The sequence below is a fragment of the Magnolia sinica genome, chromosome 3 (genome assembly GCF_029962835.1).
Source record: "Magnolia sinica isolate HGM2019 chromosome 3, MsV1, whole genome shotgun sequence".
NCBI lineage: Eukaryota > Viridiplantae > Streptophyta > Magnoliopsida > Magnoliales > Magnoliaceae > Magnolia > Magnolia sinica.
The window spans coordinates 127,067,996-127,091,724 of NC_080575.1; the positions used below are offsets into that span (position 1 = coordinate 127,067,996).

The following is a 23,729-nucleotide window of genomic DNA, read 5'->3' on the forward strand; positions in this document are numbered from 1 at the left end:
CAAACAATCAACGGTCAATTCACAAAAATTCTTTTTATGGAAGTTACTCGCAAACAGGCCCAAATAGCATTTTAGTCAATATTTGAAAATTCAAACTGGAACTTGAACTATTAGCCTACTTTCCTCCACTTCCGCTCGATTTAAATTTTTTTTCTCATCTTTTGGCCAGATCACTTGTGGTGTAACATCCTGTTTTATTTTTTTAAACGGTAGGTATTTCAAAGCCCGCTAATCCCTTTGGTGTAGCCCACCGTAATTTTTGATCGTCTACATTTTTGGACGGTGCCCTATTTTGAGTAGTCAAAACTAATAGGGCAATATGTGACCCATGCCCTATCAGTGCTTGTTAGTTCTGCTCAATTTTCTACCAGGTTGTGGGCCAGGCCTGGTGTCAGCTTCAGCCCTGATTTTAAACTATAGGGACTTAGCTTCTGGGCCAGGCCTATTCAAAATTTGGATTTTGATTTAGATTGGCTCTCAACAGCTGGGCCTTGTTGTGTTCAGACAAGATGTTGAACTATTTGAGCTGGGCTTGTAGACTAGGCTTATTTGGAATTCTGTTTTTTCTTCACTAGGCTTCCATCCGGAGGCAGTCAGATGATCTGAACCGTTCATCTTCCATGTGCTATTGACAGGTGGCCTTAGTCTACAACTAACGGCATATGGATAGCCGTGATCATTAACATTGAAAATGCATGTAGACCATAGGCAATCCAAAATTGACTGTCCATATTCAAATTCATAAACCAACGGTCACAATTATCCTTTATCCATGATCATTGGATCCGATCCGGATAAATTTTTTTTTCCTCAGAAAGCATATCAGCCGGTCGTCTCTCCCATCTGTCCAATGACAAATTTTGAATAGGTCGGGTCCAATGGGTATTTGATGGTGACCCCATAATCTGTGGTGGATATTCTAGCTAAGCATCAGTTGACTTGGGCCCCAGTGGTAGGATGAACGGCTAAAAAATCAGGTGGTAGATTCATTAGGTGAGCCATTAGTGAACATTTACACATCCGTACATATGCTTCTGTGGTGGACATTTCAGCATAGCATAATAAGTATAAACCTTTTTTATTTCTAAACGGGCGAAATCTAGGGTTGTCAACGGGCCTGGCCAAGTAATATTCAAGCAAGGCCCGTATTGTTTAACCTCAGCCCAAACCAAGAGAAGGCCCGTGACCGGCCAAAATAGTCTAGCCTGAGCCCTTCCTATAACTTTATAGGGCCCGGCCCAAGACCGGGCCCAAGACAGTGCGGTCCTTAAAGCTGTTAAAAGGAGCCGTTTAGGTGCTGCCCGGCTTCACCCAAGATTTACGCTCCATCCGACCTACATGCGAGGAGGATGAGTGACCACTGTTTTCAAAATGGTTCAAAACTAAAATTGGAATCTAGCCCCTAATCAGACATGAATAGTACAATCTCATGATCTGGACCGTACACTTAACATCAAAACATAGATCGAGCTCCATGCATTCTACATACCCACGTACGGTACACTCATCAATGACAGTTTAGAAACATGATTCTACTCTTCCAAGCTATATATAGAGTACATAGATTAGAATGCTCCAGTCCTCTCAGATAGAATAAGTTGTAGTGCTCCTAGTTGCATACTTTCACTTGGACCGTCAAATCAATTGATCTGAACTGTTTATTAGGTTCAGAACGCATTTCATAGGCTATCATGCAAAATAATGATGATTGGATGATCTAATCCATCCTTAATTTGGCATCCTTTTTTCAAGCCATGGATACAATTTCCTAACCAAAGTGAGTTCTTTAGAATCACAGCAGTCCAAGATGGCCCTAACAGATAGATTGATCAAGTTGTTGAGTGGGCCTATTTTGGTGTAAATGATCCTGACCATTGGTTAATATTGTTAGATCTGGGTGATGTTTCGATGGTAACATATGAAATAAATTGGGACCGAATGAACCATCTAAACACCAATGGATGGGATTGTCAAAGAGTCTCAACGCAATTCGGAGCACTAGAGTTTCTGAAAACTAAACTTGAGATGAGAATATATATATATATATATATATATATATATATATATATATAGGAAAACGCTCACCTGCGAACCAGTTCGTACGTACTACGTACGAACTTTTTTGAGAACCCATCATACGTGATGTGGATTCAAAATCTGAACCGTTCATGTGAAGCAGCACCACGTGAAACCCCCCGTGCCCAAGTTTTACTTTGATCTAAAACTTTTATGGGCCATGAAAAATGAAAACAGTTTCCTCCCTTGATTTGCATTTCTCTTTGCTATGGCCCACTAGAATATTAGATTGGGGTGAAAATTTGTCACATGGGGTTTTATGGGATTCCGCATCACATGGACCGTTCAGATTAGACACCCATGGCATGTGTGCAAAGGTGCGCACGTGCGTAGGTGCGCAGGAGAGCATGACTCATATACTATGCGCACGACCTCACTAGTCCGTCCCATGAGGTCGAGCTGTGTGGGCCTCACCGTGATGCGTTTCGAACATCTACCCCATCAGTCAGATGCACCATTCCATCGTTGGCCTAGGTCTCAAAAATCAAGTCAATCCGTGACTTGTGTGGGCCACACCACATACATAAGTGGAGAGGGGCCATGCACCATTAAAACATTCATAATCATTTTTTGGGCCCATCGAGATGTGCTTTGCAAATCCAGCCCATCCATTATGTGTGTCCCATTTGGATGAGGGTTCAGACCAAGTTTCAGATGCATGCAAATTTCAAGTGGGCCCCACCAAGTGCTTTTATATGTTTTAACGGTGTCTTCACATGATTTCATATGGTATGGCCCACATGAGTTCCTTATACGGCTGATTTTTGGGATATCTCTTAATTTAAAGGATACCCATCAAATGCATGGTGTTGATGGTCGACACGCATCACGGTGGGGCCCACACAGCTCAACCTCATGGGAGCGTGAGGTCAAGCGCATAGTACCTTTTCCCACACACACACACACACACACATATATATATATATATATATATATATAATATGCTCTCATGCGAACTTTTTGAGAACTCATCATACATGATGTGACTCTAAAATCTAAATGGTCCATGTGAAAAAGTACCTCATGAAACCTTATGGCCCAACTTTTACTTTGATCCAAAACTTTATTGGGCCATGAACAATGAAAATAGTTTCCTCCATTGATTTGCATCTCTCTTTTCTATGGCCCACCAGAATTTTAAATCACAGTGAAAATTTATCCCTTGGAGTTTCATAGGATGCTGCATCACATGGACTGTTCGGATTAGACGTCCATGACATGTATGCAATTCATGTGCATAGGTGCACAAGTGAGCATGCCATGCCTAGGTGAGCATGCCTCTCTCTCTCTCTCTCTCTCTCTCTCTCTCTCTCTCTCTCTCTATATATATATATATATATATATACACACACCCGCATATGTGTAACACTTATCTTAACCATTTTGGCATACATGTTGATGAGTAGTAGTAATAAGGTAAAATGTCCAAGTCTAGAAAGAGATGTAGCATTGACTCGCAGGCCGCATTATTTACTCCTATGGAGAAACAGTAAGAGACTCTTCGGATTATGTCCATGGCACGTGTGCAAAGGTGTGCAGGTGAGCATGCCTCTCTCTCTCTCTCTCTCTCTCTCTCTCTCTCTCTCTCTATATATATATATATATATATATATATATATATATATATACCCACAATGTGCAACATTTATCTTAACCATTTTGACATATCATGTTGATGAGTGGTAATAATAAGGTAAAATGTCCGAGTCTAGAAAGAGATGTGGCATTGACCTGCAAGTCGCATTATTTACTCCCATGGAGAAACGGTAAGAGACCATTGCATCGTAGCCATAAGACATAAAAGGCCAAGCCACGCCATTTGTGGCTCGAGCATCAATCTCTACCATGGGCTCATTTGGATGCTCGGAAAACTCACTTCTAATATCTACTTCCATTAATTTCCAGTTTTTTAAAATTATGGACATTGATCTACATGTATTGTGTTAGGACACAGGCAAGGCTGTCCATGGATATTGCTAAAATGCATATAAAAGAGTTGAGCAATTGTTTATATACCAAACATCTGTGGAGTAGAGAGCTTGTCTTGGAGAATTGAATTTTCAATTATTTGGAAAGGCTTGTAAAAAACGATGAGCTTGTGTGGAACGATAACACAGCCAAACACATTTAAATAAGTTTTCCGAGCATCCAAATGGGCCCATAGTACTTACGTTATATTAAGTATTAGTAAATTTCCTATAACTTTCAATTTATAATATAGTTAAAATACTTAGTTTGGTCTAGTCAATTCTTCGGGTCACCTCGACCCGGCTGGACATCAAGTCAAGACGTATTTTTGGGCTTTGAACTATGGTCCGATGATGTTTGAGTTGAATATTTTTGGGTTTTGAACTATGGTCTTATGGTGTTTGAGTTGAATATTTGAGCAACCACTTTCCATGACATTACCATCATTTGAGTGCTTGTGGTAGAAACTAGTAAAAGACCATAGTTGTGAAAGAGCATCAGCGGCCATCAAATGGGTGGTAGAAAAGATGGCCAATGGACCACATTCGAATAAGGGCAGGGATATCATATGGAAATGATTTGCACCATGAAAAAAAATAAAATAAAACATTTTAACTGCCAAAACGAAAAACCCAATAGAGTTATAGAGCAAATTGGGCGTTTCAAATAATGAAAATAAGAACAGTAACAACTGTACTCAACAACATCTTTTTAAGCCCTGGATACAATACAAAATATATTATGGTAAGAATATCTACTGTTCTAAAATTTTAAGTTTATAATATTACAATGTTTCGGCTAAGGTCGTGTTTGGTTGTACTAAATATCATGAAATATATTGATTGAACTTCACCATTCATAAAATTTGGATATAAACGCAAATAAGTTATTTTCCACAACCTTCCAATGCAATTGGGCACTGAGGGCCTTGTTGCCTCTTAAGTCCTAGAGTAGCTTTCGTACCTCATTTTTGTGTATGTCTACCCCACTTGATAAACAGATAACTTAGAAATTTAAGCGAGAAATAGGAATTTTATCAATTTTTTGGCTGGGCTGGCCCAGGTCCTCTCTCTCTCTCTCTCTCTCTCTCTCTCTCTCTCTCTCTCTCTCTCTCTCTCTCTCTCTCTCTCTCTCTCTCTCTCTCTCTCTATATATATATATATAAAATCAGGCTTGAGCTTGCTATACTAGGCCCATCGTAGGCTTGGGCCTTGGATCTTAAGTTTTGGGCTGGGTCAGGCCTGCCCAAACCAGACCCATTGCCACCTAAGCACATTTCACATTTCACATTTCAAGGCTATATGTGGAATGTTGGATCGGGACCATCTAATCGATGGGTCTGCATGGGATGGTCGATGGCTAAAAAATCCGAAAGAAAGGATAATTCTATCTATCATTTACGTGTAACTTTGGTAGCTGAATAGTGAATATCAACAGACGGTTATTTTTTCTTTTCACCGTTCATTTGAAAGGATACTAATTGGGTGGCTAGAATCACCTGATTATGTAAAAATTTGAGCAGTAGATTATCCACTGTAGAGCCCACTAGGTGGATGGTGCTGGGAGGGTGGAACTGACCGTAGAAACTTGCGGATGGATTATTGGGTACACCGTATTGTGTATGTGCTATCCAATCCAATCATCAGGTGAACTCCATCAGGATGAAGGGACACAACAAAAATCAGGCCATTTCTAAAAGCAGACTTGCCACGCCACGTGAATATATATAATTTTAATCATGATTATAGATTGCTCCATTTATTAATAAGCAAGTCTGGACTTAGCCCCCAGACGCGACCCACTATTACATGGGTCCATCTAGGTGGGGTACAGGTCAGGATTAGTTATGGCATGTCAGGTATGGTTAGGTGTGGCCCCAAATATCCTCTCTACCATTCTATCACCTTTTCTGGCGAGGTCCGTCAAGAGACGGTTTGGATGCACCATCAAAGGGGCATTTCATGCCATTTTCAGCGCAACCAATTTTAATGTAATGTGTTTGGATGCACTTTCATAAATTCCATCTTATTCCCCTGAAATAAGTGGTACAGATCTTACACGTAGAAAATCAACTGAATTATTTTTCAAACAATCAACGGTCAATTCACAAAAATTCTTTTGATGGAAGTTACTCACAAACAGGCCCAAATAGTATTTTAGTCAATATTTGAATATTCAAACTGGAACTTGAACTATTAGCCTACTTTCCTCTACTTCGGCTCGATTTTAATTTTTTTTCTCATCTTTTGGCCAGATCACTTGTGGTGTAACATCCTATTTTATTTTTTTAAACGGTAGGTATTTCAAAGCCCGCTAATCCCTTTGGTGTAGCCATCGTAATTTTAGTTCGTCTTCATTTTTGGACCGTGCCCTATTTTGACTAGTCAAAACCAATAGGGCAACGTGTGACCCATGCCCTATCAGTGCTTGTTACTTCTGCTCAATTTTCTACCAGGTTGTGGGCCAGGCCTGGTATCAGCTTCAGCCCTGATTTTAAACTGACTTAGCTTCTGGGCCAGGCCTATTCAAAATTTGGTTTTTGATTTAGATGGGCTCTCAACAGCTGGGCCTTGTTGTGTTCAGACAAGATGTTGATCTATTTGGGCTGGGCTTGTAGACTAGACTTATTTGGAATTCTGTTTTTTCTTCACTAGGCTTCCATCCGGAGGCAGTCAGATGATCTGAATCGTTCATCTTCCATGTGCTATTGACGGGTTGCCTTAGTCCACAACTAACGGCATATGGATAGCCGTGATCATTAACATTGATAATGCATGTGGACCATAGGCAATCAAAAATTGACTGTCCATATTCAAATTCATAAACCAACAGTCACAATTATCCTTTATCCATGATCATTGGATCCGATCCAGATAAATTTTTTTTTTCCCAGAAAGCATATCAGCCGGTCGTCTCTCCCATCTGTCCAATGACAAATTTTGAATAGGTCGGGTCCAATGGGTACTTGATGGTGACCCCATAATCTGTGGTGGATATTCTAGCTGAGCATCAGTTGACTTGGGCCCCAGTGATAGGATGAACGGCTAAAAAATCAGGTGGTCAATTCATTAGGTGGGCCATTAGTGAGCATTTACACATCGGTACATATGCTTCTGTGGTGGACATTTCAGCATAGCATAATAAATATAAGCCTTTTTTATTTCTAAACGGGCGAAATCTAGGGCTGTCAACGGGCCTAGCCAAGTAATATTCAAGCAACGCCTGTATTGTTTAACCTAAGCCCAAACCAAGAGTAGGCCTGTGACCGGCCAAAATAGTCCAGCCTGAGCCCTTCCTATAAGTTTATTAGGGCCGGGCCTAACCCCGGGCCCAAGACAATGCGGCCCTTAAAGCTGTTAAAAGGAGCCGTTTAGGTGCTGCCCGGCCTCACCCAAGATGGTGCAGCCCTTACCTTGGAACCCATCTTGATATATTTATTCTAAATCCATGCCGTAGATCTGTTTATCCGGATCATTTTAGGATATGAGCCCAGAAATGAGGCAAGTACAAATCTCAAGTGGACCATATCATGGAAAACATTTGTGTGACATTATCAATAGATTGGATGCCAAATAAACATTACGTAGACCGTAGAACATTTTTAACGGTGGGACGTTCAATCAATACTGTTGGTATGGTCCTCCTTATATTCATTTCATTTTTGGGGTTGTGTCCTAAATTGACCTGTCACAACAAAGGGATGGCATGGATATATAATAAATTCATCAAGGTCGGCCCCATGGTAAGGGCCGAACCGTCTTAGGGTTGGGCCCGGGATGAACCTTAATCTGCTTGTGCATTAAAATCGTGATTTAGGTGGGCATACCAAAGAAAATAGTTGCAATAGAGACATCTATCCTTAATTCTTATAAGGACCATCATAATGAATATACAAAATCCATTCTAACTGTTAGATGCCACACCACTATTTAGGTATAGGGCCCATAAATCACTTCCATCAGTGATTCATGTGGGCCACACTAAGGGAAAATATTAAGAAGGTGAGCATTGTTGAATATAATGTTACAAATCATATGGCCCACTTGAATTATCAATGGGGCATATTTTTGAGTTATGGACCAATCATGGTGTGACACACCTTATGGACAAGGTGAATTTCACATCGACACTAAGGTGGTGCTCACTCAAGCAAATATGATTTAATGCTAACATATAATATGAAGATTATGAAAGAGCCCATAAAATAATTTAATTAACAAAAGATGTTAATCCACCAAGTAATTAACAGTAAATAATAGAAAATAAAATCTAATTTAACTTAAATCACATACTTGCATGTTAAGAAATCACATAAATCAATTAAAATTAGATTTGATAGAGAATAAAACTTCCAATTTAACATAGGCACGTTTCACACTAAGGGATATATTCGTAGGTTTTATGATTAGGGTTAGGAAGGGAAAAATTTAAAATTTAAAGAATTATGGTTAATGTGATTTGGAAGGAAGATTGGTACGAAGCTAATATTCATCAACGGAGGTACGAGGACTACATCTATCCTCACACCATTTTCTCTTTTCTCTCCCATCTAGCTTAAATATGAGGCATTGTTTATTTTTTATTTGTAGAGAACCTATCATGTTGTGCATGTGAGATCCACTAACACTATTAAATGTATAATCCTATATTATGCCTGGAGTTAAAAACTTAAGATGGCTTATGATTTAAGTAAGTCACACCAAGAAAAATAATTGGGAGAGAAATGTCCACTCATGATATTTATAGGGCTTATTGCAATCATTATATAAAATATATTCCAACTGTTCGATAGCATACCAAAACTAAGGCCTCAGCTTAAACATGAGGCCAATCAAATATTCAAGTGATCGAGATAGATAAAAATAGCTTGAATGGTGATCATTGCTTTGCACACTTTACCAAATGTGGTCCATCTAAAATTGGACGTGGCTGATTTTTAGGTGCTGCACCTAACATGGGATGACACACGCACCCAACAGATACACCCATGCACTGCAGGCTGCAGTGGGATTTCACCACCTATGGGTATCGAACCCAAGACATCGTGTTGAAACTCCTTCGGAGTCTATTACTGAGGTAATTACTCTACCCCGAACCGAAATAGGATACGTTTGGCTAGGGACCCCACCATCACCTAGGTAACTGGTGTCTAAGCTCTGTGGGCCCCACCATAATGTAATTTTTATTCATGAAATACATCTATTTTGCTAGCTCTTTTTAGGCCATGAGCCCAAAATGAGGCAGATCCAAATATCAGGTGAACTACACTACATAAAATAGGGTGGATTGAATGCTTATGGTTGAAAACTTTTTGGGGACAGAAATTTTGGATGATGCTGATATAGTTGTTTTCCCTTTATCTAGGCTTGTGTAAACTTATCAACAGGCTGGATGGCTAACAAACATTACAGTGGGTCGTAGAAGGTTTTTAATGGTGGACATTCAGTCAACATTATTTTCCTATGGTGTGGTCAACCTGAGACTTGGATCTGCCTATTTTTGATCTCGTACCTTAAAATAATATGAAAAAAAACAATAGACAGCATGGATTAAACACATACATCATGGTGGAACCTACATATCTTTGACATCAGCTAGCTGGTTGTTGGGGTCACTAGCCAAACTGCATCCAGTGAAATCGACCACTGTGGGGCTCATGTAGTCTTTGTATGACCCCCAAACCGTCCAACACGTGTACGCTATTATTATAATGATAACACAAACCAAAAATAATCAGGTGAGCCACATCATGGAAACAATCTACACCACCCAAAAAAACTTTAATTAACGTGTGGCCTACCTGATAAATGAATTGGCCTGATTTTTTTGCTCGTCTGACCACCATGGTTGGGTATACGTGTTGCGTACGTTGAATGGGTCATACACACCACCTGGACCCAAGAATGCTCTATTCACTGCCGTCTATTCCGTATAGTAGAAGTATCCACAAAAGCATTTTAGTCATTTTTCCCAGAATGCTTCAATCGGTCAAGGCATGGTTTGGTGGTACCTGGATTTTCTATTTTTTTTTTTTTTTTTTTTGTGTGGTATAATGCCATCCTTGTAGCTCGTCCGTTGTTTTTTTTTAAATGTGGAACACATTATCTCTCCACGTGTACCTGTAAATAGTTGTGGCCAATATCAAGCCGGACGCGGATTAGATACTGACAGGTTGAGCAGCCAGACTCGCTACTGAAGTGTAGTCACCAAGTTCTGTGGGGCCCATCATGATGTATGTGTTGTATCCATACCGTCCATCCATTTGAAGATACCATTTTAGGGCATGAAACAAAGAATGAATCAGATACAAAGCTCGAGTGACCCCACCACAGAAAACAGTGGAAAGAGTGACGCCCACCATTAAAAATTTCTAAGGGCCACAAAAGTTTTCAATCAAGCTGAAATTTGTTTTTTCCCTTCTTTCATGTCTGTATTAACTTATAAACAGGTTGGATCTCATATAAACATCATAGTGAACCTTAGGAAGGTTTCAACGGTGGACGTCCCTCTCCCCACTATGGTGGGGTCCACTACAGATTTGGATCTAACTAATTCTCTGTCTCATGACTTAAAATGATCTCTCCAAATGGATGGACAGTATAGATACAACACATACATCATAGTGGGCCCCACAGAAATTGGTGACGTCACTTCAGTAGCAAGTCTGGCTACTCAACCTGTCTGTATCTAATCTGCGTCCTTAATTCACGCTCCAAATGAAAGGGGACCTTTGTTGATTATGCTAAGCTTCCCTTGTCTTCATGCACGTTTGGCCCTTATTGAATGGCCTGAATTTTCAGTGAGTTCACCCACGTTTGGATGAATGGGATGGATATGACAGGACATCCATGGATGTTATCATTTTGAGTTTGGATTCCTATTGCAATAATCATTATCAACAGTACCATTTACGCAATATTCCAACAATCCTATTCATGCATTCTACTTCATCAAGGTATCTTTAGTTAGACTATGGGCCTAGAATTCAAAAAATACAATGCAGGAAAATTTAAACAAAAAAAAAAAAAACTTGTGTCAAATCCCTAAAGATTGAAAGAGAATATTTTTCTTTAAAATTTTCTTAAGATCCTTTCTTACCTATCTCCATCCATGTCTCAGGATGGACATGATGAGGTTGATCACCATCGATCTTAAAGATAACTAATTCAAATCCATGAAACTTCTTTGGACTCATCATAAAGATTTGATGAAAAATAAAAATAAATTCTAATAAATTTGAAAATAAATTGATGGATGATAAAAACGAATTAATAATTTTTTAAATAGTGATATCAAACTTAGAAAGAAGTTTCAGAATCAAAGTCCAACTCAAACTCCCTAAAAACGTGACTTACAATTGGTAAACTTACTATTTATAAGCAACCACGATTTCTACTCGACTACATGGTTTTCGGCCAAAATGGAAAGTGTCCCATTTAGCCTAACTGTGTTATTCTCCTATTTTTTCTAAGCCTTTCATGTTGGGCATGACTCCTAAATCTCAAATGATCAAGACTTATGATCAAACTAAAACTTATTATAAATAGTAAAATTAAAATTAAAATGAACTTTTGACCGTCGATTTGATCGATGGATTCTTGCAAATCCGTTGTGGGCTACCTAGCATAGCGGGTTGGTTGGCTAAAATAGCTTCTCCTACTCCAAAATTATATATTGTACATCGAATAACTCATTCCGATGTGTGAGATACGTCTGCTTTAGGGTTCTGACAGTCTTGATCTTTGCCCCCGATCAAGCCTTCATCTTCGCCTCCAATCAAGCCTTTTCTGGTCCATCTTGGCCATGAAAGTGTCCGCGACTTGCTATACATCAATTGGCATGCATGGGATATGAGTCATGTGATAAGTGGCCCCTCAAACATGAACACACTCTCTTGTGAACTTCTGGCCATGTACAGGTTACATCCATTGGAGTACATTTGCAGTAGGTACACAAATTTAGTGGGTGTAGCTCATGTGCGCGGTTTGGATACTACCCCGAGCAAGACTTAGCTAGAGACCGATGGTCCTGTCAGGGGTTTTGTGGGTCCATTGTGATATATGTGTTTTATCCAAGCTGTTTGTCCATTTTGAAAGATCATTATTGGGCATGATCCCAAAAAGGAAGCAGATGGAAGACTTGGGTGGACCATACCGCATGCAGGAAGCAGTGGTGACAATGACCACACTGTTGAAACCTTCTTAGGACCCACCGTGATGTTTATTTTCCATCCAACCTGTTCATAAGGTCACATAGACCTCGATGAAGGGAAGACATAAATATTTGCTTGATTCAAAACTTCCATGGCCCCCAAGAGGTTTTCAGTGGTTGTTATTCAATCCTCACTTTTCATGTTGCATGGTCCACTTGAGCATTTAAGCTGCCTGCTCATCATAAAAAAATGAATTAAAAAAATGAATGGACAATGTAGATAACACACACACATCACAGTGGGGTCCACATGGAGCCTGACAGGACCGTCCTTCCTAAAAGTCTGTCCTAAATTTGAGCTCATTATTTACAAGCTAGTAATTTCATTTTTTTTAAAAAAAATCATCGGTCAATTTTATTTTATCCCTTACGGACACATACCCCACACACTCATGCGGTAGTGGAGTTTCACCATATTTGAACCCTTGACTAGGTGTTAAAACTCCTGAGAGTCTACCATTGGAGCAAGAGTAAGGAAACACACACACATTCCTACCTTCTCGAGGATGCCAAGTAAATACACGCAGGTTGCTTGTGAAAGCCCTTGTACATGGGTAACAATGCAACCAATTCATCCATTTCACATTTGACCATAAACACTCGTCTCTTGGGTCGAGCTTTTTATTACTTATTATTTATTATTTTTGAAAACATGAATTTATTGAATTCAATCAGCAGTATTACACATTCCCGCGTCTATTCATATCTGACATCATGTCACAAATGTGTCATTTGTACATGACCCCGGTTGTCTGGCGGCCTGTGCTCTTCCAAGGAAAAAACAAAAGCTTGGTCCACTCATCACATGAGTAACATGTGCATGTTTGAATGTGTAGACCAAATTCACTGTATTCGTCCAACCCTAGATCTCCTCACAGATATGGCCCACATTATAAATATGCCATAGTCGTGTAAAGCATGGTCCTCGACCCAATTATTTCTCCTATAAGTCAAACGGTGCCTAGTAAGATAGATTCAATTTTTGGTAGAATGCGTCTTACTCCATCTTGCGCCAATTAAAAGAGCCATGTCTGTATGTATAAGAATGAGACCCACACGGGAAAAAAAGGATTATTATTTCATGTGGGAAATCTTTATATATATATATATATATATATATATATATATATATATATATATATATATATATATATATATATATATGAAAGTTAAAAAAGGATATTTTAGAAAACACGCAGATAAGTTTTTTTTTTTTTTTTTTAAAATTTCATTAGTACTAAATGGAGTATCAGCTGCAGTGGGGCCATAATTTCAGTTTGGGTGATAACACATTCAGGCAATGTGTATAATAGCAGCCTCTCTACATACCAACGGTCATAAGCCTTCACCTGTGAAATGACTGTCATGATATACATGGTTTAAGGATGAGGACAGAACTATTCTTCATCAACCTCATCATCATCATCTTAATGACATTATCAAAATGCAACATTGCATGCATGTTAGAATTTTTAAGTTGAAATGTAGTAAAACGAAATATATTTTTTCTTCAAAAATTCAATTCAATACATTGATCTAAGTATCTCCATTGCAATAATTTAAAGTTTTACACACAAATCTAAATTTGAGTCTCAGACCATAAAATGATCTAGAAAAATAAATGGATGACATGCATGAAACACATACATCATGGTAGGCTCACATAGCACTGAGTGGTAGGGGAGTAGCCAGTCTGTTTCCAATGGAAACCGTGGACGCGGATTCACCAGGGAAAGTCTTTTACATGAAGTTCCAGTGCTGGGATGTATGGTGGGGTCCACCATGATGTTTATAAGAATTCAAATCCATTCATTCATTTTTAGAGCTCATTTTAAAACATGTAACCAAAAATTAGGATGATAAAAAACTCAACTTGGCAATACAAGATGAAACAGTGGAGAAAGAAATTCCAATAGTTAAAACCTTCCTAGGCGTCTTGATGTTTATATGCCATCCAAACTGTTTATAAGGTCATTTTTACTAGGATGAAGTAAAAACACCAAAATATTAGACCGATGCAAAACTTTTGTAGCCATGTAAATATTTCAACGGTGGACACTAAATCCCGACTGTTTCCTCTCGTGTGGCCCATTTGAGTTTTGTATACACCTTAGTTTTGGTATTATGTCCTAAAATGATATCTAAAAATGGATGAACGGATTGGATTTATCACAAACGTCGCAGTGGGCCCATTTGGAATCCTTGCAGGGGATCTTACTGCAAAAGGCTTTGGCAAGAAATCCGCGTGAAATTGGATTGCATATTGAGTCTTATCGTACTGAGTAAACTCTATTGGGCCCACTGTGAATTCATGTGGTTTATCTATGCCGTCCATATGTTTTTTCAGATCATTTTAGGGGTTAAGCCCAAAACTGAAGTATATCAAAAGCTCAAGTAGACCATACCAAAGGAAACAGTGGAAGTATTGATTTTCACCATTGAAATGTTTCTAAGCCCCCAATGATGTTTATTTTTCATCCAAACTGTTCATAAGATCACAAAGACATGGATGAATGGAAAAAACAAATATCATCTTAATATGAAACTTCCGTGGGCCCCCAACAACTTTTCAACGGTAGAATTCAATTCACACTGTTTCAGGTGGTGTGGTCCACTTGATCTTTGGATATGATTAATTTTTGTAGTAATATCCTAAAATTAGATGATAAAAGAGATGGACGGAGTTGATACAGTGCAGAACGACGGTGGGCTCCACAGACTTTACCAGTATGCTTACCATGCTGATTTACTCAGCACGCAGACAGCTTCCGTTTAACGGCTCCGTTATACTTCTTATTAAATGTACTTTTTTTACTATATTTAGTATCTGTCGACGTGGCACTAATAGTGACGTTGACCAGTGAAAACGCTGGAGGCAGGGAGTTTCTGCCTCCGGGAGGCAGAGGATCCGCACTTGAAAGAACATGTCAGGTTGTTCGAACACATCCTCATGTGTTACACGAATCATCTGCTGACGTATTACCTAACGTATACTGTATGAACAGAACTGATGACATAATAAATGAGGTTTGACATGAGCCAAACTGTTGTTGATTTTGATAGCTAACTCAAAAATCTTCAAAATTTAGAAAACCTTAAAACTTTTTAATCAATGATCAACGAAGCACAGTCGAGGTGGCGGTTCATATTCATCAGAAAAATTTAAAAGCGAAGAAAGGGTTGATATTCATCAGAAAAATAAAAATAAATAATAAGCTTTTTAAAAGTGCCTACGTGTTCCAATTGGAATATTCCTTTCCTAGTTGCTTTATCACCATTTTAAAAGTCTATATATACTTGCATGGCGGGAGACTTGAACTAAGACAAGGAAGAATCTCCATAGACAGACGGCTGAAAAAGCTTGGTTTGGTTTCTATAGCAACAATGGAGAAATCTATTCAAGCTATGGTGGACAAGATCAAGAAAGAGATGTTCTCCTCCGTTGATCTCCACCATTTTGTTTCTGCCTCAGCATATGACACAGCATGGCTATCGATGATTCCTGACCTGGAAGATCCTAGCCGTCCTATGTTCCCACAATGCCTGGAGTGGACACTCCACAACCAGAAGGAACTAGGGTTTTGGGGGGAGCCAAACCACTCCAACCTCCCCACTATAGAATGCATCCCAGCAACAGTTGCTTGCATGGTTGCACTCAAGACATGGGACGTGGGACATGAAACCATACAGAAAGGTACTCACCTTTTTCTCACGTGTGCACGCTCGTGTGGAACATGGGACTTTAAATGGGTATTTTCACTTAAATCATTGCAATTCAATTCAATTGTATCATATAAACAGGGCCATAGTGACAGGTCAGGTCACCCACTGATACATTTTTGGAGTCGTTTTGTAGGGTTGACGTTCATCCATGAAAACACTGAGAAGCTATTATTAGAGCAACATGGCGGCAATAGTCGATGGTTGGCCATCGTTTTCCCTGGCATGCTTGAAATCGGTTGGGGCAAAGGTCTACAGGTCTTTCCTGATGGCTTGCCGGAGATAATGAAATCCATCTTTGCCAGGAGACAAACAATCATGGAAATGTAATATTTCATTTTCACGTAAAAAAAATTCCTCCATTTTATCTTCCACCCATGTGACTAAGTATCCTAATTTGTACAGGGAAAGTTTTTCCAATCAACCTCATCATCCACCGTTGATTTATTACTTGGAGGCGCTACCTTCGACGTACAGGATAGATTGCGATGAGGTGCTTCAGTGTCTGAGAGGAGATGGGTCTTTGTGTCAATCGCCTTCTGCATCAGCAAGTGCTTTCATGGCTACAATGAACAAAGACTGTCAGCATTACTTAGAATCTATGGTACAAAGATGTGGGTCTGGAGGTAGGAAAAAACCCTTAATGATCTTCTTTCTAAGTTCTATCTTTACACCACTCCATCTTCATAAGTTTAATTTGTCTTTCTTTTTTCTGATGTAGTGCCTTCTATCTATCCGATTGATGAGAATCTTATAAAGCTATGCATTGTTGATCGATTAGAGAGACTTGGATTGGATGAACATTTTCATAAAGAGATTAAAGCTGTATTAAGTGATGTTTATGGGTAAAACATTCTTCCCATGACTACGGACATGTTTGGGTGCCCATCGTCGCCGTTCTCGCTCTCTGCATCTTTTTTCTCCACTTTAGTTTCACGTCTAATTACTTAAATATATAACTTTCTGTCCCTAATAAATCTCCATCATCGGTTCTGCCATGTCTGCCTGTCTCAGGCCGCTTTTATCTCAATGGAAGGCGGTCGATCCCTACCATCTCCGAACCCACACCGGACTTGTTTGAGAGAGAGAGGGGATGCTATTTTAAACAAACCTAAAATGGACGCGGATTAGATACTGACAATGTCATAGCGCTAGTGAAGTGTCGTCACCAAGCTATGTGGGCTCCGCCATGATGTATATGTTGTATCCATACCGTCCATCCATTTGAAGAGATCATTTTATGACATGAGCCAAAAGAATGAGGTAGATCTAAAGCTTAAGTGGACCCCACCACAGAAAACAGTGGGGGCAGTGACACCCACCGTTGAAACATGTCTACGGCCCACCATGATGTGTTTTTGAGATCAAACTATTCATAAGTTAACATAGAGATAGATGAAGTGAAAACACAAATATCAGCTTGATCGGAAACTTATGTGGCCCCTAAGAAGTTTCGAACGGTTGGATCGGGCTCATTCTTTGATTCATTTCCTAAAATGATTTCTTAAGATAGATGAAAGGTGTTCTGTATAACGCATACAACATGGTAGGGACAACAGAACTTGGTGACGTCAATTCAGCACTCGCTATGACATTGTCGGTATCTGATCCACGTCCACCTATAAAATAGCTTTGCTAAAATTCTCTCTATGTATGGTGCTCGTGTGGGGCATTGAGATGCGTATGTGCCACACATTTTAATTCCCTACCCGAAACTCAATAATGAGATCCAAACCGTCCATTCTATTTCTCTGGAAACCAATACCATGTGTAGACTTAATACATAACTATGATAAATTAAAATGAGATGAAGTCATTTAGAGGCAAACTCCAAGGGTTTATCAGAACTCGATGGCATTTTGGAGGTAAATAACCTACCTGATTAGTGAAAATTAGGAAAATGACTAATATTTTTCTCAAAACCGAATTTGCAGGAACTGGATGGAATGTGAGGTAGATCCAATCGGAAGCCATATATCGATGCTTCAGATTTACAAGGAGTCATTGGCATACCGGCTTCTAACAATGCATGGGTATCGTGTCTCTCCAGGTAAGGACTACAACCCGGTAATGATAACAATGCACTGGAAATGATCAAATTGCAAGCTGCACTTATCCTATGAGACTATGTTTTGATCAATAGGTCACCGGTGGTCCCATTTTTCTCTAAGGATGACCCTAACCATTCAAAAACTGGTGTTGACCATTTTATAATTTTATCTTTACATAGATTGAATGAAAACTCATCATTTTATCTGTCCACTGATAGAAGTGTACTGTATTATGTTGCAGGAAACTTCTCTTTTTTCATAGATTACGAAGATAGCAAAGCATGTTGCGTGGATCAAAATCATGATTTTTTCATAAGCACCATGCTTAATGTCTACCGTGCTTCTGACTTTATATTTGTAAAGAAAAATGAAGCTGACAAGGTTAAGTCGTCCACAAAAAGGATGTTGGAAACTGGAATATGCAAAGAGAAATTCAGTGTGGCCTCAAAGCTTCGTGAGGAGGTGAGAAATTTTGATAGGGACCACTAAACTCATATGCACATCTCTTCACAAGAAGGTGTGGTACACGTTTGTGAGATCCAAAGGGTGTGTCAGGTTGGCTCCACTGTGGATTTGTGCTGAGTTTAAAACTCAGGCTAGTGGTCCATTCCCGTATTAAGTTCAATGTGGATCATTTAAGTTAAATGAGTAAATAAATAAATATATTAATAATTAAAACTTTTTATACACAGAATGTGTAATCAAATGATAAGAGGAGTTTTTGCTTATACAATTAGAGTTCAAATTTCGCCATCCATGCTCGCGCGAGTGGCGTAGGAAATAGGGCTGCTTGGCCTCGGAAGAACTCCATGACCCATTGCCATAAATCCTGGATTATAGCAATGGATAATATTATCTTCCATTGTATACAAGGTTCTTATATTTCTAACGGATGTGGATTTGTGATCAGCTGAGAGCTCAGGCTAGTGGTCCATCCCCTGCCACGTGTTAAGTTGAATGTTGACCTTTTAAGTTGAACGAGGGCAGTTGGCTATCTATTTCAACTGTCCTTTTTCTCCGTACACGACGTCCATATCCTTTGACTCACGGAAAGGAGTGGCGTACGAGGGCGTCTTTGTGTGTCTTTGTGTGACTCACGGAAAGGAGGTCGGGAGCAGATATCTTTCCATAAAAGATACTTCGTTTCCACACTGACGTCTTGGCATCCATTCTCCAATGGAGTGGCTAACAGTGAACTGTGAGCTGACAGTGGGTGTACCAAGCTAACCGAAAAAAAAAAATATAAAAAATCTTTCCATAAATGATTAGGGTATGTAAAGAATCCTTCGCCCTAAATTTTTGCTCACGTGGGGCCATATCTGGGTAATCGGAACCGTTAATCTCTCTCCCTCTGAATGTAGCCGATTATCTCAGGTATTATAAAAATCTTAGCCATCTGAAAGGGTTAGTAATGTCCCATCTGAAATAGTTTTTGGATGTGCATCATCAGCATTTTGGCTATCAGACCAACCATCTGGATCACCAATCCACGGGCTTTGAAAAAATTCCAGTCACCGAGTTCATATAATTCGTCCACGTGGAATGGGAGTGACCAATCTCTCTCTCTCTCTCTCTCTCTCTCTCTCTCTCTCTCTCTCTCTCTAAAGGGGTTACACCATTGCAGGTAGAACATGAACTAAGCCTTCCATGGCTCGCACGGTTGGATCACTTGGAGCACAGAGAGTGGATTGAACGAGGCAAAACCCACGATCTATGGACTGGCAAGGCATCCTATTTGAGGCAAGATATAAAATAATGAGATATGATCCAACACACCTAGTTGCACTGGGCATTTGGACGGTCCAGATGATTCAACTGCTGTATCCACTAAGTCTAGAACGCATTCAATGGAAACAGATGGTTATAAAATGATGGCCAAATTATGGATGGATTTAATCCTCTGATCAGTGTATTTTTTTTAATGGTCACCAAATAAATGTGTGCTTGAGCTAAAGGATGGTCCAGATCAATTGATTTGATGGTCCAAATGCCTCAAAACACGTACGAGCATTATAAGTTGTTCTTATAAACAGTGTTAATTAATCATGGCTAATGAGAATTAACAAAAACAGGTTATCTTGCCTAAACAACACCATGTTGTTGAACCTAGCAAAAGACAACTACATCTATCGCCAGTCCATGTACAGGAACGAGCTTGAAGAGCTAAAAAGGTATTTATCACTAACTAACACTGTCTCATTCGTAGTTAATAGTAGGCATGGTTTTTAGACTCTGCCACTTGGAATCCCAGCTGGGGTCCATCAGATCGACTCAGCATGTGGGTCACATGCATGAATTCAATCAGAACCATTGGCATTCGCAACTTCATTGTTTCCGTACATGCAGTATGAGTTGACCTGTCTAGTCTCGAAGGGAGGCCATTTACGTGGCAGGCCCCTCCTGATGGACAGTTCAGATGTCTGCCACATGTGTAGAGGTTAGAAGTCCATGTGTGGGCTTACCTTGAAACTTATATGAATCACCAATCTGAGTTTAATTAACATTTTCTATTCTAATTAATTATGATAGGTGGGTGAGAGACTGTGGAATTTCTAGCTTGGGATTTGGTAGGGATAAAACGACATATTGCTACTTGGCGGTCGCTACCAATGCTTATGATACACAGATGCGCGCAGTACGCATAACAAGCGCCAAGAACGGCATCCTCCTTACAATCATCGATGATTTCTTTGATGAATATGGTTCCATGGATGAGTTGAGATGTTTCACTGATGCAGTTGAAAGGTAATTTTCCTATCTCATTGCATGGATGAACCAAAAACAAGATCATGTGACTCCTGTCAACATGACCCATGAATGGAAACATGATGTGTCATGATGCTGATGTAACAATCAAAGACACATCGCTCTTTTGTCCATAACTAGGGTTGGCAATTTCCCAGGCTTAGGTTGGCCGTGGCCTGGTCCTAACTCATCGGACCAGGGCTGGCCAAGTATCCACCGTATGCATGGGAAGCTTAGGGCTGGCCAAGTATCCACCGTATGCATGGGAAGCTTCTCTTGGATGCAATGTATGATAAGCTTTTAATATTTTCCTTTTATAAAACATGAGTTGAATTGCATGGATGAATGTAGATGGGATGGAGGAGAGATGGATGGACATGGAAAGGTTCTCTTCCATGCCTTGGATAGTCTGATCAATGACACGGCACAGCAAGCTTTCCATGTTCAACGGCGCGACGTCACAAAGCATCTTCGGGATATTGTAAGATGATCTCTTCCCTTTAATAAGCTGATCGTGGATGGCCCTAGCTTCAACAATCTCACTGATTGATGGTCTAGTGGGCCTCATTAAGGCTTGCAAACGGATGGCCGTATTTAGAAGTTCAGTGGTTCACATTCAATGGGGGATGATGTGTGCCTGACATCGAATCCGTCCATCACGTGAGCCCCCCTCATATTCTCCTAAACGCCCAAAAATCAGGCTGATTGAAAAGTCAGGTGGAGCATACCATGGAATGTAAAACCATGCCTATAAGAACTAAAATCACATGGTGTGCCCACCTAGGTTTTGGAATGGCCCAAGTTTTTGGAGTGCACATATCTTCTGAATGGATTGGATGTCATGTTCAAAATAAGTAGGCCCACAACTATCTGGAATGTAACTTAAATGGTGGGCATCCCATCTCAACTTTTCCCTGTGGTGTAGCCCACTTAGGCCTTCGATCACATCATGATTAGGCACCAAGGAGAAGCTGATCAAGGGTTGCATATGATGGACGAATTAGATGTCATGTGCATGTACCGGTAATCCCCAAACATAGAGTTTTATATTAAGATTTACCTACAACTTTGTAGTGGCTCCGTCTCCACTCCGCAGTGGGTCCAGGAGACGAAAGGTTGGATCTGACATAGGGAAGGATGTGATAAGGTTGGTCACCATCTTCCTCAGGGATAACTATTCCAAATATATGAAGCTCTCTTTCTTGAAGTGATAAAGTCCCTTGATATACATTGATACACCAAATTCGGACAGCTTAAGCTTTTGGAATAAATGGTTGTTTGACATAGTATTAGAGCGGAAAGTCCTATGTTTGAATCTTGATAGCAGTAAATATGTCTCGCTAATATATTATTCTTTCACGGCCTTTTTAATAGTAAACTTACTATTAATAAACCGTCATAATTTCTCCTGTGTCCAATTTGCCCAAACCACATTATTCTCCTAATTTTTTATAACTTCAAGGACCAAAAGTCCTAAAATTGAAAATAAAACGAGACTTTTGACTGTTGATATGATGGAATCTCGTATATCAGGGGTGGGCAAAAATCAGGGATGGGCAACCCCGCATAGCAGGGTTAGTTGGCTAAAGTAGCTTCTCCCGCTCAAAATCATATATAATATTGTTGAAAAACTCATCCAGGTTTGTGAGATAGATTGTTTTAAGGTTCTAATGGTCCGGATAATTTTCACCTCCAATCTGACCTTCTCTAGTTCATATTTGCCATGAAACTGTTTGTCTATCAGGATCTCATGTACGGTGCCAAAATGAATTTGACTCAACTGAGTCTGTGGAGTCGACTCGGATGAGTTCTCAATCCATGGAATGGAATGTATACTAGCAATTAGTTAACCCATGCTCAAACTGATATCACCGTGTGGTGCAGTGGTGCCAAGTGATAAGATCGTGGCTACAGGAAGCAGAGTGGGGCAGCAGCCATTACAGACCGTCGATGGCCGAGTATCTCAGAGCCGCTTCAATCTCAGTTGCTGTCCAGACATCAGTACTTTCTTCAATGTACCTGGTAGGCCCCATTATATCTGAAGAAATGACAGTTCACAGCGACTACCAAAAAATCATCGAATTACTCATGCTCTCATGTCGCCTCTTGAACGATTTGCGAACCTATGAGGTAAGAGAAACCTTGTATTTTTCCCATGCTGATCTATCTTTCTATGGGTGAGGTGGCCAGTCTCGATCGCCTCTCCGGACCGTATTTGAACTGCATGACAAGCCCATTCAATGAAATTCCTCTTCCTTATATCTAGTTAATTGAATTATATTGCAATGCAATTCTATGGTGCATCCAAACTCACCCAACTCACTGATATTTCAAACCCAATCTCTTATATATGCAGAAGGAAAGCGAGACAGGCACACCAAACCTCGTCCTTTTACTAATGCAAGAAGACCCAAACGGCAACATTGAAGATGTGTCAGCTTACATAAAGAAGATCCTCGAGAGAAAGAAGCACAAGTTACTCGAACACATCCTAATGGATGACAAGAACATCATCCCAAGACCTTGCAGGAAGCTTCATTTGATAAATCTAAGAATATTTCAAATGTTCTACAACTCCAAGAATGCTTTCGACTCGGCGACGGAGATGGTTCAAAGCATCAAAAAAGCAATCTATGACCCTTTGTCAATGCAAACGCAAATGTAGAGAGAAGGACATTAGGTTCTATCAGTTTACATTGCTGCTTGTGTTAATGCCTTTGTGTTGGTAATGGTACACATTAGTTGAATTCACGGGTGAAAATCCGTGGAAAAAAAAATGTAAACATCTTTATTACAAGAAGGACGGTCTGGATTCACTTGATATTTCTATATTGCGAAATTGATGAACTGTCTATGCATCAATAATAGAGATTCAACATAATAATATTAAGGCGTACTTGATTAGAAAGACATGCCCAGTGCTACGATATTGTCAACAAAAATCTTGATATTCCACAC

At 39.7% G+C, this 23,729-nt stretch overlaps 1 protein-coding gene across 1 annotated transcript; it reads left to right on the forward strand.

Annotated features, from left to right (window-relative positions):
* Positions 1-15,574: 15,574 nt before the first annotated feature.
* LOC131241231 ((E,E)-geranyllinalool synthase-like) lies at positions 15,575-23,476 on the forward strand. Its single transcript, XM_058239964.1, has 12 exons — positions 15,575-15,949; positions 16,112-16,301; positions 16,381-16,601; positions 16,697-16,820; positions 17,910-18,025; positions 18,268-18,488; positions 19,651-19,766; positions 20,099-20,197; positions 20,556-20,771; positions 21,123-21,252; positions 22,656-22,901; positions 23,128-23,476. The coding sequence occupies exons 1-12, from the start codon at positions 15,640-15,642 to the stop codon at positions 23,434-23,436; spliced, it is 2,298 nt and encodes a 765-aa protein (XP_058095947.1). The 5' UTR covers positions 15,575-15,639; the 3' UTR covers positions 23,437-23,476.
* Positions 23,477-23,729: the final 253 nt, after the last annotated feature.